This window comes from Cnephaeus nilssonii, assembly GCF_951640355.1.
Source record: "Cnephaeus nilssonii genome assembly, chromosome: 6".
In the NCBI taxonomy this organism is placed as follows: Eukaryota; Metazoa; Chordata; class Mammalia; order Chiroptera; family Vespertilionidae; genus Cnephaeus; species Cnephaeus nilssonii.
Window position 1 is genome coordinate 77,920,791 of NC_137077.1, and position 17,240 is coordinate 77,938,030.

General features: G+C 40.3%; 1 protein-coding gene across 1 annotated transcript in view; it reads right to left on the minus strand.

Annotated features, from left to right (window-relative positions):
* SLC6A15 (solute carrier family 6 member 15) overlaps window positions 1–17,240 on the minus strand; it is a gene marked incomplete at its 3' end in the record, with an annotated part of 60,928 nt that overhangs the window by 30,689 nt on the left and 12,999 nt on the right. Inside the window, exons 2-5 of the mRNA XM_079773551.1 lie at window positions 8,932–9,396; window positions 3,500–3,657; window positions 3,006–3,132; window positions 1,677–1,858 (exon numbers count right to left, since the gene is read on the minus strand). Coding sequence (XP_079629677.1) covers window positions 1,677–1,858; window positions 3,006–3,132; window positions 3,500–3,657; window positions 8,932–9,199 — 735 coding nt within the window. The 5' untranslated portion in view covers window positions 9,200–9,396. The remainder of the gene's footprint in view (window positions 1–1,676; window positions 1,859–3,005; window positions 3,133–3,499; window positions 3,658–8,931; window positions 9,397–17,240) is intronic.

Genomic DNA, 17,240 nt, shown 5'->3' on the forward strand with positions numbered 1-17,240 from the left:
TTAAAAAAGAATGATAAGACATGCTCAGATTAAGAAGAAACAAAATGTGGCAGTGAGACTCAGCACAAAGTTGTTTTTTTTACTTCTCTGGCTAACCACTTTTGGTTCTCTTTTTTCCAAATGACATTATCTTAAGAAATATGTAAATGTGGTTAGATGTGACTTAAGAATCTATTCCTTTATTTGAAATATGACTGTAATGTGTCTCAGAATGGTAGAAGACACCAAATTGAACCAATTAATTGAACTTACTTAATTGTACATTGACATTCAGAAAAAGATGAAATGATATTTAGATGTGTTATCTATCACATTGATTTTTCCAAAGGAAAAATGGTGTGGGAGTTCCAGCAGGAAGGTAAATATAAAATTTGTTGTGATTTACAAGTTAAAATCATCATTTTAAATTTAAGATGAAGTAACAGGAAGCAAAGATGAATTACATAGATTTCGAACCTAAAAGTGTTAACTATATGGTGTAAAAAAATATGGCAGTAGAGGCATTATAGGGTTGCATTTAAATAATATGGGCTCTAGATTTAGACAGAGCTGGGTGTAACTCCAGGTAGCAATTACTAGCCATGATTCTTTGGGCAAATTACCTAATTTCTCAAAATTGTTTTATATCTGTAAAGAAGGCCTGAGAATAGTAATTAATTCTTTGAGTTTTCTTTAGAATTCAATGGGATAAAATATATAAAGTACCTATCACATTTCCTAGAGCAAAAAGCACTTGCAATAAATATTGGCTTCTGTTATTGTTCTTGCTCTGTTCATTGTGGGAGTCACCTTCACCATCATCATTTATTACCACTACTACTATTATCTCCACTTCTACTGGTATATGCTGGTGATTGGTAATATATTAGCCTGGAAAGATATATAATCTGATCTATGCTTTGGAAAGAAAAAAAAATAGTAGAGATGGATTATTAAGGGCAAAGAAGAATCAATAATAAATTCTTGCTATGGTCCAGCCAGGAGATATAAGAGCATTAAAACAATGACAATAATAATTTAAAAATGCAATATGAAACCAAAAGAGTGAATAACAATTACTTTCCTAATGTATTTATATAAAAAAAAAGAATTCAAAGTTTCTAGAATTCACTTAATGTCTTTTTTTAACCACAGCCATTTAACATTTTCCATTTGCCCTGGAAGGCATGCCCTTTAGTCTTTTACATTTACTCTGAGTGTGTTGTTGAGATTATCATAACTACCTAGTGCTGCTCAGATCTTTAAGAACCCCTCCACACTAGAGACCATATTAAAATATCTTATGCAAGTATTCCTTAGAATAACTACAATAGAGAAAAATGAATGATATAAGACAACTAAAATGAAAAAATTTTTATTCTACCACTTTCTCCAATTTCCATGTTTGGAACTAATTGATAATCAGAGAACCAAAATATTAGGGTAAACTCAATAAATAGAAAAAAAAATGGTATTGACAAAAAATTTCAAAACTCTTGATGAAATAAGAAAAGATCATAAATTACTTTATATTTCGGTATAAAACACTTATCTCTTTGCTTATGTCATTTTATTATTGTAAACATATTGTAAAAGCACCACTTTTTATCAATCTTTAATTAACTACATAGAACGAAGCACTACTTGCAGTTTGCCCGCAGAGATTGCAGAATCAGGAGGGTCTCTAACATACTAACTTTTACAGAAGACTGAATGCCTTTGATCATAGCTAAGCAAACCATGGCCCAGGCAACCAGCAAGCAGATGGTCATCTTCCAGTTTAAGCCCCCACTTTCAGAAATGGAACTGGAAACATCCAATGCTTTTCTGTACCAGTAATAGGTGGTGGCAGAACTTTTTTCACATTCTGGCTCTACCACTATAGAAAGAAAGATAACACAATAATTTCAGATTATAAAGAGTAATAAGAATTTTTCTTCCAATAAGCCTATAAATCATTTCTCAACATTTCCTAGGAAAGTATTGCTATTCTACAGAAGCATTTAAATTCACAATAAAAACTCAACTGCAAAAAAGTGAAATATCAACAGACATGTATCCTCTTTGATATTTCTTATCACACATTTATTAATAAAAACACATCAGCTTTTTATCAAAGTAATTAAAACATATAAAATTTATAGTCCCTTCCACTCCCAGAATTATCTTGCTGGGGCACAGCTGTCAAATGCACTGGCAGGTGACCATATGTGACTTTTGCAATAAGCTAGTTCAAAATGACCTGTGTTGTAATATACAATACAAAGAGAATTTTGGAGACTTAGTATGATAAATATAATGCAGATTATTACATTAATAATTTTATATTAATTATATGTTGAAATGTTAACATTTTGGATAATAGGATTAAATAAAATATTTCACCTGTTTATTTTTTAATGTGGCTACAAGAAAAATTTAGGCATATTTTATATTTACTGGACGTCACTATAAGGAAATATTCTTTATTATATTCTGAGGTATAAAAACAAATGATAGAAAAACTATGAAATAAAAACAATTTCTTCAATAGAACTTTTTTTGTCCTTTGTTTTACTTTAACAAAAACTATAAAGCATCCAAAGAGGTGTACAAAATTAGAGACTGTCAAAGTTAACCATATTTCACCCTAATATCATGGGGCACAACAAAACGACTTGAGAAGGAGAAGGTAGTCAATAATATTGTGAAAGGTTTGCATAGCAATGGATGATTACTAGAATTAGTGGGGTTATTACATTGTAACTTACAGAGATATCAAGTCACCACATTGTACACCTGAAACTAATATAACTAATAATATATTGTACACTGACTATACTTAACTGAGAAGAGGTAACTTGGGAAGAGCTAGTAAACTTAGATGGTGCCCAAGTTCTATCTCTCTGAGTATGGCAATCCGAAATGTGAGGAAAGTTGTTATGATAATAATTTTTCCTACATTATTTTTTAAAATCTTAAAAGCTCATTTCTTTACCAACTTTATAATCATTAAATATAAAAACATTATATTGTCCATGTCTTACAAGTATGTGTAGCATTTTTCACCAAAGGACACTGATCCCAAGGTAGAGGATACTGAAAAGACTGAGAAAAATAAAACACACTCCAGCCAATGATGACATTGTAGTAGAGACCCACAAACAAGCTCACCTGCAAAATAAAATAATACGATTACGTTAAACCTCTGACGCCCCTTCCTTCGAAACAATGAGATGATATGTATATGACCCCATTTAACATTTAAAAAATCTTATTCATTTTATTTTCATTTAAAACACATTATCTCTTCTAAAAAAAAGGTCTCTCACAGGTATTAAGAACATGCATTAATAAGATTGAACTATATTAATATATTTCACCTTGTTTTGTATATTAGTAAAAGCTCCTATAGTGTTTTTTTTAAAGATAATTAAACAGTTGAGTAGAAATACACAGACAAATATTTTATTTAAATACAAATAATATAAATCCAAACATTATAAAAATTATATGGCTTATAGTATATCAGGAAACTTACTACACAACTTGCAAATCCAATACCACCTAATTTAGGGCTTATGTAATTCCACACACCGATGCTTCCTCGCCGAATTCTTTGCCCCACAGCAAGTTCCAGGAAAAAAAGTGGAATACCTATCATCACAAGCAATATTAAAAATGGCAAAAGATATGCACCTACAGAGACAAGAACAAATAAAATAGATTATATTTTTAACAGTAGAGAATACACTAATTCTCATTATCTCATAAAAGATTATATTTGAACTTCTATATATAATAAGTGTAAAGGACTTTAAAGAAAATGCAATTTCATTACTTTAAACTTTCTAGTATTTGAAACCTCAATTTGACTTTTACAAAGAATTTCTGATAAAAAATAATTATGATAAAAGTATCAATGAATAGCTTGGTTTCATTTTAATGAAAGGGTAAACAAGTTAATTTTTCATAAAAATAGTTGACTCCTTAACATTAATTATTTTCTCAAGTAGGTTTCACAAACTCATGAAATCTTTTTTTAAAATATATTTTTATTGGTTTCAGTGAGGAAGAGAGAGGGAGAGAGAGATATAAACATCAATGATGACATAGAATCACTGATTGGCTGCCTTCTGCATGCCCCCCACTGGGGATTGAGTCTACATCCTGGGCATGTGCCCTGACCAGGGATGGAACTGTGACCTCCTGTTTCACAGGATGACATTCAAACACTATGCCACATCGACCAGGCATCATGGAAATCTTATTCACATAATGGTTATGAAGTACTTTATTAAATTGTATTCAAATTCATCTATTGATATTAAATCATGTACTGCAAATCAGATAAATTAAAATGAATGTAATTTTATGTTAGTAAAACTGACTTTTCTTCTTAAATAACAACAAAGGAGAAGAAATGCTGCTTCAACTAAAAATATAAAAAATTAAATAACCTCTAACACAGAGAAATGTCATTTTCCCATATATACTTCATATAAAAAGTACACTTTAGGAAACAAGCAATTTTTTATTTTTCCAAAATTCTGTGATGGGGTGGTGAGATTGACAGAAACAAAGACATTTCATATCTATCATAAAATATATGCTATTATCCTTTTTAGTAGAGTTTCTATGCTTAAAAAATACATTATAGCTAAATTGCAAATTAAAATATATAAATAGTGATTTTTTAATGTACCAGTTTGACAAAGTTAAATGTGAAGCCTATACTCACTTCTACATGAGAATATGTATACAAATCATTCCTTAAATAACCTGTAAGACCTACATTCAAATTTCTTATTGGAGTTTTGTCCAACCAGATACTGTCAGGTGAGTTACGCAATCAATTGTAGCAATTACCTTTTTAAATTAAAGGCCGTTTATTACATTTTCCAATTTTTAAAATGTGTTAAGTGGTATTAAATAGATTTGGGAAGCTATACAAATTGTTCGGGTATTCGGATGAAGAGTTAAATATTAATATATTAGTATTTTTTCAAATTATTTATCTCAGTATTTATCTAATGCTGAAATAATGACCATATGCAAGAATTTTCCTAATACAGTGGTCAGTAATAATTACTGTATTATGGCTGACTTTCAGTCTTTCAGACTTGAATTGATTGTTCAAAGGAGTATATACTGTAAAGCATGGATGCATAGCTTATAAAACAGAACTACCAAATTTCTAATTCTAAAATGATTTGTAATATTTAGACACTAATAACCTGAAAATGTTTCCAAAAGAAATGAAAGTGCATTTTAACACCTGCATCAAATCCTAGAATATGAATGGGTTTATGTGTGAGTGAATGACGAGGGGAGAAAAAAGAGAATTAATTAAGACTGGACTTATTGGAAATCTTTCCTCAGTTATGTATGCAAGAAATTATATTAGATACTTAGCTTTTTTCTCTAACTCAAATTACTCTAATATTAGTCTCCAAATTAAAAATAGTCATGGCTAAAATATGACTATATACCATTTGTCAGGTACATTTCTAAGCCTATTAAATGTAGTTAGTTACTCATTTATTCCTTACAAGAATTCAATGGGTAAGTGCCATTATTTTCTTCATTTTATACGTGTGGGAAATAAGCCAGAAAAAGTACGTTAACTTATAAAAGATCACATGGCTAATGTCTGAAAGAGCTAGGCTTCAGAGTCAAATTGATTTCAAACTCTGAACTGGTAGCTTCTATGTTATACCACTTATTAAGCTTAACCATTGTGCTTTAAGTATATTTTCAGACAAATCAACTTACATTAGGTTTGTTACTTTTTATTTCTATTATTTATAAAGTGCCTCAAATGATGAATAAGGCCCTAACCAGTTTGGCTCAGAGGATAGAGAGTCGGCCTGAGGACTGAAGGGTCCCAGGTTCGATTCCAGTCAAGGGCATGTACCTTGGTGTGCCGCGCCAACACAGCCAAGGGTTCAGCGAGCCTGAGCGGGGGCAACAAAGGATGGACAAATGATAGACAAAGAGAAAAAGCTGGGTCTAGGTGGATCTTCTGTGCCTTGCTGAGGCCACAGAACAGATCCAGACTGCAAGCTGATGGTTTATTTATAATCAGGGACAAACAAGGTAATTTACAATGCTCTTGTAAGTTTCACTTGTTTTGGCAGCACTTGCTGCCCCTCCCACAGCCCACTAGCTACTCAGGAAAGATCTAGGGAGCAGTTACAAGATCAAGCTTAATTATGCTTAGAGGACAGTGCCCTCCAAGCTGGGACTTGTTTGCGGCTTTGCCAGCAGGTCAGTCCGAGGCTTAACCCTATAACTGCTTCCTACACCTTGGTTACGGGCACATCCCTAGTAGCGGGTGTGCAGGAGGCAGCTGATCAATGTTTCTCTCTCATCGATGTTTCTAACACTCTATCCCTCTTCCTTCCTCTCTCTTAAAAATCAATAATATATATTTTATATATATTTTATATATATGTTATATATATAAAAGATGAATAAGTAAGATTTGGGTAGCGAGGCTCTTTGACTCAGCAGCCAGAAGATACTACTTGAATACCTAGAAGGCTCAATGAAATACTGCATATTGAGCAAAATCTTTTGTACTCTAGCAGCCATCTTGAAATAAGAAAAGTTCACTGGTATTTTGTAATATCACTCTCTAGTATTTGTGATATGAAGAAAGGAAACAATATTAGGAAGGGTATTTTGACTACTTTCACATGAAAATTAGAAAGAAGAGCCATTTTGCTAATTACTAAATACGAAATACTTTTTCAGCTCTTCATCAAGACAAAAATTGTATTAAATGGAAGGCAACCTGATTCTTCAGTCAAGAAAACTTTCTTCTTTTACAGTACGAATAAGGCTCATAAGGGGAGAGGTCTGAAAATTAGGTTTCATCTACTCAAAGTCTTGGCAAATGAAGTGATTTGTGAGAAACCCAAAGCAGGGTAGTGCACAGCTGCTGATAGCTGATTTGGTAAATAATTAATGTGATGTTACCGACTAGCTAAGGAGCTCACAATTTCCGTGGAATGATGTGATCTGTAGTGCATCATCGACTATGTATTGATTCCGACCTCTCAGGAAGATTGGTCAAACAGGCTAATTTTTCAAACCTGTTATTTTGTGCCTGGTTGAATTAACTAAGCAAGATTTTAAACCTTATTTTGTCACCATAACACTTTTATCTTTAGTGGCTAAGAAGAAATTCCACATTGAATGGTTATATTATTTCATTTGATTTGTAGGTGGCAATTACATAAAAAATAAAAACATATATTTGTCCAGTCAATAAAACTATCACAAACTGGAGTCAAATAACAAAATATTCTTTCTACCCTTTGGTTACTGAAATAAGGCACATAAAATACTTAGATTTTAGCCACACTATTTTAACAACTTCCATGTATATAAATAATATAGCTTCAAACTAAATGTTAGTTAACATTCAGTTTGACTTTGGTGAACTATAAAGATAATGTCCTACACAAACACTCTATTCCTTTGTATGTGTCCACCCCCCTTAATTTTTAAGAAATATTTGCTAAATAACCCCTGGTATTTATATGCACAAATACAAACAACTACAGTATCATGTAGATGTATATATTTTTGTTTAAAACTAAGGATTCTAATTTCTTTAAAGTTTTCTTTAAAACAAAACATTGTCCCCAAATACTACAAAATTGGGAACCAAATATGTATGATATCCTATATAATAAATGGGTAATATGCAAATTGACCCTAACGGCAGAACGACTGAGAACAACAGGTTGCTATAATGCACACTGACCACCAGGGGGGCAGACGCTCAATGCAGGAGCTGCTCTCTGGTGGTCAGTGCGCTTCCACAGGGGGAGTTCCGCTCAGCCACAAGCCGGGCTGACAGCTGCAAGCACAGCGGCGGGGGCGGGAGCCTCTCCCGCCTCCTCCTGTCTCCTTGGCAGCACTAAGGATGTCTGACTATGGATTAGGCCCACTCCCCCTGGGCTGCCAGAGGAATGTCTGACTGCCATCTTAGGCCCGCGGGAGATCAGGCCTAAGCCAGCAGGTAGATATCCCCTGAGGGGTCCCGGACTGTGTGAGGGTGCAGGCTGGGCTGAGGGATCCCCCCAAGTGCACGAATTTTCATGTACTGGGCCTCTAGTTTAAGGATAAAGAATGTCTGGTATTACACTGAGTGGCCAGATTATTATGATCTCTGAAAGCATAATAATCTGGCCACTCTTTATATATCCTATATAATAAAAGGCTAATATGCAAATTGTCCCCTTGATCAGGGGTTCGACCAGCAGGCAGGCCGGCCAACCGCCCATGTCCCCTCCCTCTGGCCAGGCTGGCCGGACCCTACGCATGCACGAATTCATGCACCGGGCCTCTAATACACACACACACACACACACACACTGAGTGGCCAGATTATTATGTGTTCAAAGATCATAATAATCTGGCCACTCAGTGTACAATAATTATCCCATTAAATCCCTTCTACTAAAATCTTTAAAGTTCTGATCAGCATTTGAACATTATAATCATTCTAAATTATATGTAATTTTTGTTTTTATGGAGAGTAAAACAACTTAAAAAGTTCAGATTTAATAAGTCATAAAGAGAACATTTTTTCTTCATAAATGTTGCCTTATACCAGAAACTTTAGTTTTTTTCTCCAAAGAGAATAACTGACAGGCACAAGGGATGCAACATTTGTTTAAAAAGTCAGTAATTTAGAGATGTTTAATAGGATCCACAGAAAGAACCTGAGAATGCATTACCTTTAAAGCAATCCTTGTGTATTCACAGCAAGCCATCTGCTCCTGTGGAAACCTCTTCTGAAAACAGTTAAACTCATTTTCAACAAAGGAATCTCCCTAGCTTTATAATAAAATCCATAGTTTCTAAAATAATGAGACTCCAGCAACAACAGCAGCTATTTGAGATAACCAATTAAAATCTATTCAGCAATGTATCACTTAAAAAAATAAAACTTACCACCCCCATTCTTCTGACATAGGTATGGGAATCGCCACACATTTCCTAGACCTACAGAAAATCCAACTTGGGCCAGGATGTATTGTAGCCTATTGTTCCAACCTGGTCTTTCATCTTTGATGTTAAGTCCTTTAGCATCTGTATGTTTCTCTTTTTGGACATCAACAGTTAGTTCACTTTTCTTAAAAGCATCATCAGCTGCATCTTCATTGGAAAGAAGGTCTTTGGCAGATTCAATAACCTCATCTTCTAATTCTTTTTTTATCATCTTGCTATTCTTAAGAATTGAAAAGTGCAGATTGTATTATTTTTCTTAAATTCTCTTATGGCAAATTTGTTAATTCTTTTGAAAAATAATTTAGTTAATATGAACAAAAGATAGAGGAGGATATCAAATAAATCCTTGATTCAAGGTGATAAAGTCTTACGGATCCTGGATCTGTGTGTCCAATATTCTGCAGGTATCTGTAAAATTTTAAATTAAAAATGATAGTATTTAATGAGAAAAGTATTAAAATTACTAAATACCATTTATTAATTTATATGATAAAACATCTTTCTACAGAATATAAAACATGATTGTTGGCCTTTCAGAGCTTAACATTTCCACAAGTGTAGGAATTGTAGAGTTTACATGAGCTTCATACACATACATCTTCCTTCTTTCAAAATTCCACTTTGATAGGACAAACTCAGTGCATAAAATATACTCTGTTCATTTATAATTAAAATTTAATGACTCTTGCCCTCGCTGGTTTGGCTTAGTGCATAGAGCATCGGCCTTCGGACTGAAGGGTCCCAGGCTCGATTCCAGTCAAGGGCACATGCCTGGGTTGTGGGCAGGATCCCCATTGAGGGGCATGCAGGAGGCAGCCGGTCAATGATTCTCTCTCATTGTTGATTATGCTGTTTCTATTTCTCTCTCCCTCTCCCTTCCTCTCTGAAATCAATAAAAATATATTTTAAAAAAGTTTGTGACTCTTTTTCTTGATTATTCCTTTTTTTCCTTTCTAACTAAAATATAGCTCTCATTTTATTACTTATAGAACTACATATGCAACTGCATGCCATCCCTGTAAATTTATTTTATACAGAATCTCTTCTGTTCATGTATTCATTTATTCACTCATTTGATATTGTGATGAACATTAAGGGATACAAACATTAATGAAACATGCACTATCTGCTTTAAGTTGCTTATATCTAAGACAAAAAGGCATATCACAAATAATTACACTATATTGCATAATTTCAATGACCCAGCTTCATTACAGTAAAAGAGATCAGTAATGTTGGATAAAAGTGACACAAGAGTTGGGCAGAGAGTAAGACCACACCAAACACAAGGAACAACATAAATACACACAGAAAGTAGTAAAAAAATACCTCATGGTATTTGTGTGAACATTCTCTCAAACAACTCAAGAAAAGCACTGCCATCACTTTGGCAGTTTTTCTTTTTCTAGTTCATTTTCTGTTATACTGTACCTCATACCCTTTTCAGACACAGACCAAGTAAGTGTACAAGGCTTGTCTATAAACCAATGAGACTGTCAGTTTTAAAACGTGACTAAACATGTGTGCTTCTCTTCAAAACTGGATCAGGCGCTTTAGAAATGATACCCCAAGAATTCAGCCAGTTGTTGCTAGAAAAAATGAAATAATTTCATGGAATTGCTGTTATTTTTACTTTAGAAGTCAGAGAAGCAGCCCATCAACTTTAATTTATAATCTTAATTAATAAGACAAGGTAGATGGTAACCCTAAGGAAATATAATTCTTTAACATGACCATTTAACCTATATTTTTGCTTTTATGATTAGACTAGAGGCCCGGTGCATGAAATTTATGCACGGGGGTGGGGGGGGGTGTCCCTCAGCCCAGCATGCACCCTCTCCGATCTGGGACCCCTTGAGGGATGTCCGACTGCCTGTTTAGGCCCAATCCCAGTAAGATCAGGCCTAAACGGGCAGTCGGACACCCCTCTCACAATCCAGGACTGCTGGCTCCCAACTGCTCGCCTGCCTGCCTTCCTGATTACATCTAACCACTTATGCCTGCCAGCCTGATCACCCCCTAACCACTCCCCTGCCAGCCAGATTGATGCCTAACTGCTCCCCTGCCAGCCTGTTTGTCCCTAACTGCCCTCCCCTGCAGGCCTGGTCACCCCTAATTGCCCTCCCCTGCAGGCTTGATCACCCCCAACTGTCTTCCCTTGCAGGCCTGGTCCCTTCCAACTGTCCTCCCCTGCTGGCCTGATTTCTCCCAAATGCCCTACCCTGCTGGCCATCTTGTGGTGGCCATCTTGTGTCCACATGGGGGCAGCCATCTTGTGTGTTGGAGTGATGGTCAATTTGCATATTACTCTTTTATTAGATAGGCTAGAGGCCTGGTGCACGGGTGGGGGCCAGCTGTTTTGCCCTGAAGGGTGTCCTGGATCAGGGTGGGGATTCCCTTGGGGCGTGGAGTGGCCTGGGCGAGGGGCCTGTGGTGGTTTGCAGGCTGGCCATGCCCCCCAGCAACCCACGCAGAGGCCCAGGTATCTGGGATTTATTCATCTTCCATAATTGAAACTTTGTAACCTTCAGCGGAGGCCTGGCCCAGCCATGGTGTGCTGAAAGCTTGGCTTCCTCCATCACTTGGGAAACCCAAGTCTCCTGCTCTCTCTGTGGCCGCAGCCATCATGGTTGGGTTAATTTGCATACTCACCCCTGATTGGCTGGTGGGCGTGGCTTGTTGATGTAGTGGAGGTACGGTCAATTTGCATATAACTCTTTTATTAGATAGGATGTTTAGTTGTTTCCAAAACTAGAATATATACACTAAAAGCAAACATTTATTTAAAATTTGGTGAAGGTTAATAGGAAGACTATGAAGAAAATTTTTAAAGAGAATCATTACCATTATTTTAAACTAGTGGCCTGGTGTACAAAATTCGTGCACGGGGCGGGTGTTCCTTCAGCCCAGCCTGCACCCTCTCCAATCAGGGACCCCTTGGGGGATGTCCTAAACCGGCAGTCAGACTTCCCTCTCTTAATCTGGGACCACTGGCTCCTAACCGCTCACCTGCCTGCCTGCCTGATTGCCCCTAACTGCCCTCCCCTGCCGGCCTGATCTCAACCCTAACTGCTCTCCCCTGCTAGCCTGATCACCCCTAACTGCCTCTGCCTGCCTGATCGCCCCTAACTGCCCTCCCCTGCTGACCTGGTTGCCCCCAACTGCCCTCCCCTGCCAGCCTGATTGCCTCTAACTGCCTCTGCCTCGGCCCTCACCACCATGGCTTTGTCCGAAAGGAGTCAAATGTCCAGAAGATGACCAGTCTACCTTGTCTAATTAGCATATTGCTCTTTTATTAGTATAGATAAATTATATAGGATAGGATTGCTTAAATAGGGTGGGGAGGTAAAGCCATTTTCAGCAGAAGGAGATGCTCTTGGAAGACAAAAACACATAATCCCTATATCTAGACTGATAGCCAGCTATATGCACTATAGTGCCAAACCAGTCATTAAAAAATTGAACTGCTTTCTTACACCTTATACCGAACAGCTGTTGCCCTTAAAACCCCTCCTCAGCCCCCACCTTAGGTTCTGCCTTCGCAGTTGACCCAGTTAGGTTCTTTTTTTTTTTTTAATTTCTTTATTGATTAAGGTGTCACATATTTGTCCTCATCCCCCCATTCCCATCCCACACCCTTCCCCACGGATGCCCCAACCCCCTGTTGAACTTAACCATTGGTTAGGCTCATATGCATGCACACAAGTCCTTTGGTTGATCTCTCCCCCCTCCCCCCACCCTCCCCTATCCTCCCTCTGAGGCCCGATAGTCCGATCGATGCCTCCTTGTTTCTGGTTCTGTTCTTGTTCATCAGTCTATGTTGTTCATCATTTCCCCTAGATGAGCGAAATCATGTGTCACTAGAGATATAAGAATTGAATGTGCGACGAGCAATAGTAGTTATGCTGACAGGCAAATGAATCAGTCTGTAGTGAGTTTCTTTCTGGACCAACAGTTCTTTTGAGACCCAATATCAATGTCCACCAGTTCCTTATGAGTACATGTCGGCACTGACCCCTCAGCTCTGGATGGTGGACAAATGGTGGTAATGCAGGTTCAATTCCCTCTGGTTGGGTCTCGGCCGGACCCAGGGGCATGGCTTCATCCGGACCCAGGGGCACGTGGCCTCACCCGGATCCAGGGGCCCACAACCTCACCCGGACCCGGGACCCCGCCTCACCCGGATCGAGGGGCACATGGCCTCGCCCAGACCCAGGATTCAGCTTCACCCGGACCCAGGGGCGTGTGGCCTTACCCCGACCCAGGGGTGCGTGGCCTCTCCCAGACCCAGGGTCGCGTGGCCTCACCCGGATCCAGGGGTCCACGGCCTCACCCGGACCCGGGACCCAGCCTCACCCGGATCCAGGGGCACACGGCCTCGCCCAGACCCAGGATTCAGCTTCACCCGGACCCAGGGGCACGTGGCCTCACCTGGACCCAGGGGCGCGTGGCCTCTCCCGGGCCCGGGACCCAGCCTCACCCAGATCCAGGGGCACACAGCCTCGCCCGGACCCAGGGGCGTGTGGCCTCACCCGGACCCAGGGGCGCGTGGCCTCTCCCAGACCCTGGGGTGCGTGGCCTCACCCAGACCCAAGTGCGCGAGGCCTCACCCGGACCCGGGATCCAGCCTCTCCCGGATCCAGGGGTATACGGCCTCACCCGGACCTGGGATACAGCTTCACCCGGACCCAGGGGCGCGTGGCCTCTCTCAGACCCAGGGTCGCGTGGCCTCACCCGGGTCCAGGGGCGCACGGCCCCACCCGGACCTAGGGGCGCATAGCCTCACCCGGACCCTGGGGGGCGGCCCCACCCAGACCCGGGACCCAGCCTCACCCGGACCCAGGTGTGTGCGGCCTTACCCGGATCCAGGGGCATGTGGCCTCGCCCGGACCCGGGACCCAGCCTCACCCTGACCCAGTTCCCAGCCTCACCCGGACCCAGGGGCGCGCGGCTTCACCCGGATCCGGGACCCAGAGGGGTTTCGTCTTCTTGATCCCAGTTCCTGTTGGTCAATTCCATCTCAGCAATTCCTTCGGCCATTTTCTCAGAGCTCCAGGGCAGCCGCCGCAGAACTCGTTGGGCGGCAGGCTCGGCGAAGCTCCGGTGTGCCTGGTGCGCGGCGGCGGGCTGGTCCGGGGTGGCTGCGTCGGCCCTTGGGTCTGCAGTGGTGGCCAGTCGCCGAGCGTGCGCACCTGGCCACTTCCGGGGCGTTGAGATTCTTGAAGGACTCGGAGGTCAGCAAGCGCGAAGTCTCCTACCCCATGTCTCCCAGGGGCTCGTCTGTCCATGCTCGGCAGCGAGTGGAGCCGTCCCCTCAGCCGGAGACCGCCGGGGGTACTGCGCCGAGCACGTTCCAGGCCGCCATTGTGTCGCCTGAGCGGTAGTTCTTAAAGTGTGATCTTTGGGTCACCGGCATCAGCAACATCCCGCGTACCCCTCTTTTATTCTAGTTGTAGAGCATCTGCTCAGCCAGCCCTCCGGTGGTTCAGGATGGTGTCTCAGATTAGGTTCTTATTGGTCGGTTTCTATGCCAGTCAGCATCAAAAGCTGCGCCTCCTATTCAGCCATTGGCTCCTCGCAGTTCACCCAGATTTGGTTCTGATTGGTCGGTTTCTCCTATCTCTTGGCCTGATAAGAGAGGCATGGCTGATCATCAGCCCCTGCGGCTGCTAGCGAGGCCTGGAGAGAAAGAGAGGCAAGGGCTGATCAACAGCTGCCACAAAGTCTGCGGATCAGACCCTGCTTCTCTCTCCAGGCCTGATCCGTAGCCCCCTCAGCAGTCAGTGCTGGGTCGCCGTGGTGCCTTCAGCACTAATTGCAGGACTGACTTTCGATGTTTGGTTGAGCCTTTGGTCGTTTTGGACATTACAGACCCTGGCTCTTTATATATGTAGATAATAGACACATCTCTAGAAAAAGCACAAAACTTTTCATGGTGACTGCTTGGAACTGTCCAACAAGGTTTTGTTATGGAAAAGGTTTTTGAGAAAAAAGTTTTAATTTGCATTATTTCCCCCTAGAGCTTAATAAATAGTAGTTGACTAAATGAATAAATATAACCATTGAATAACTGAAATAAGCTAATTTTCCAAATTATTTTTGCTGTAAGGAAACACCTGATATATAAGAAATTGTGATTTGCAAGACATAAATTATCTAAAGGTCTACATTAATTGAATTATCTAAAGATAAACTGTTGACATAGTAATTTAACTAATACATGGATAACAGCATTGGTTTAATCTGACAAACTTGGAGTTGCATTCTCAGTCTATTATTTATCAGCTGCATAACTTCTACTAGTTATATCACCTTTATGCTGTTTCCTCAGTAAACAGTCTGTTATTCCTTTTGCTTTTTTTCATACAAATAGAACACTGAGGAATGTATCAAAAATTAGAGATACTATTACAGTAAAAACACCCATTATTTCATAAAGGAAAAATTTAAAAGATAGTGTTATTCATGAACCTCCACCATATTATCTCAGAAATTATTGTATTTCTTCTCTACATTTATAGTCTTGAAGAAAAAAAAATGCACAAACAAAAAAATCAAAATGAAAAATAATACCTTTGGACACTGCTGCATGTTTTTTACATATCCAATGAATAATAATACCAATTTACATAGAATAATCTTTGACAATATCTACATTTAAAAATTCCTGTTAAACTACCCAAAGTTCATAGTTTCTGTTAAAAAACAAAAACATCGAATGTAAACAGTTTAAATGCAACTTTCTATTTAAAAATGCCTGAAATATAAGTAATTATACATGTGTATTGCATAATGCAACACTAGCCAATTTTTATAAAATTAAATGTATCAGAAAAGGATGTTAAATGTGTATTTGCATGAATGTAGAGTTCCTTTTCTAAGTTATAAAAAAGTGATAATATATTGATGATATTACAAGTAAAATAACTTTAACTCTTTTTTCTCCTTCCATTTCTAACCCTCTGCTACCTCCTGCTTTAGTCTGGGGTGGTTGCAGAAAAATATGGTATAGGGTTGCAGTTTAATATTAAAATTTCCACAAAAACATACTACGTCTAGGGGTAAAGTATCTGTTTTTTTCACTAGGCCATAAACTCTTCCTGGAGAATAATTTTATCTTACCAATCCAACTAACATTCTCAATGTATGAAAGGAAGTATGACAGAATAACTAGTGGCCCAGTACACAGATTCATGCACATTGAAAGGAAATTAGAAGAAATGTTTTAATATCGCTATTCACCCTTTCTCCATAATAGAAGTGTCAACCAAGTTCACGATCAACAATGACAGATCAAAACAAGCGTGCGATTGGTGCCAGTGAGAGTTTTATATGTATCACACATGTGGGAGTCAACTTACCCTTTTATATATATACTAGAGGCCCGGTGCACGAAATTTGTGCACAGAGGGAGGGGGTGTCCCTCAGCCCAGCCTGCACCCTCTCCAATCTGGGACATCCATCTCACAATCCAGGACTGCTGGTTCCCAACTACTCACCTGCCTGCCGGCCCAATTGCCCCTAATTGCCCCCCTGCCAGCCTAGTTGCCCCTCACTGCCCCCGCTGCTAGCCTAATCACCCCCAACTGCCCCCCCTGCCGGCCTGGTCACCCCCAAGTGCACCCACCCCACTGGACTGGCCATCCCTAACTGAGCCCCCTGCCACCTGGTCACCTCTTACTCCCCCTCCCCCCGCCAGCCTAGTTGCCCCAACTGTCCCCCCACCAGCCCAATCGCCCCTAACTGCCTCTGCGTGCTGGCCTGATCACCCTAACTGACCCCTGCTGCTGGCCAGGTCGCCCCCAACTGCCCCCTACCTGCTGGAATTCTCGCTCCTAACTGCCCCCCTGCTGGCCTGGTCACCCCTTACTGCCCCCCTGCCAGCCTAGTCACCCCTCACTGCCCCCGCTGCCAGCTTAATAATTCCCAACTATACCCCCTGCCAACCTGGTCACCCCCAACTGCACTCACCCCACTAGCCTGGTCGCCCCTAACTGTGCCCTCTGCCAGCCTGGTCATGCCTCACAGCCCCCTCCCCCCCCCCCCCGGTGGCCTAGTTGCCCCATGCAACCTGTTTGTTCAGTCATTTGGTCATCCCTCACTAACCCCTGCCAGCCTGGTCGTAGGCAGCCATCTTGTGAGGGCATGAGGGTTAATTTGCATATTACCTCTTTATTATATAGGATATACTAGAGCTCCAGTGCATGAAATTTGTGCACGGGGGGGGGGGGGTCCTTCAGCCTGGCCTGCAT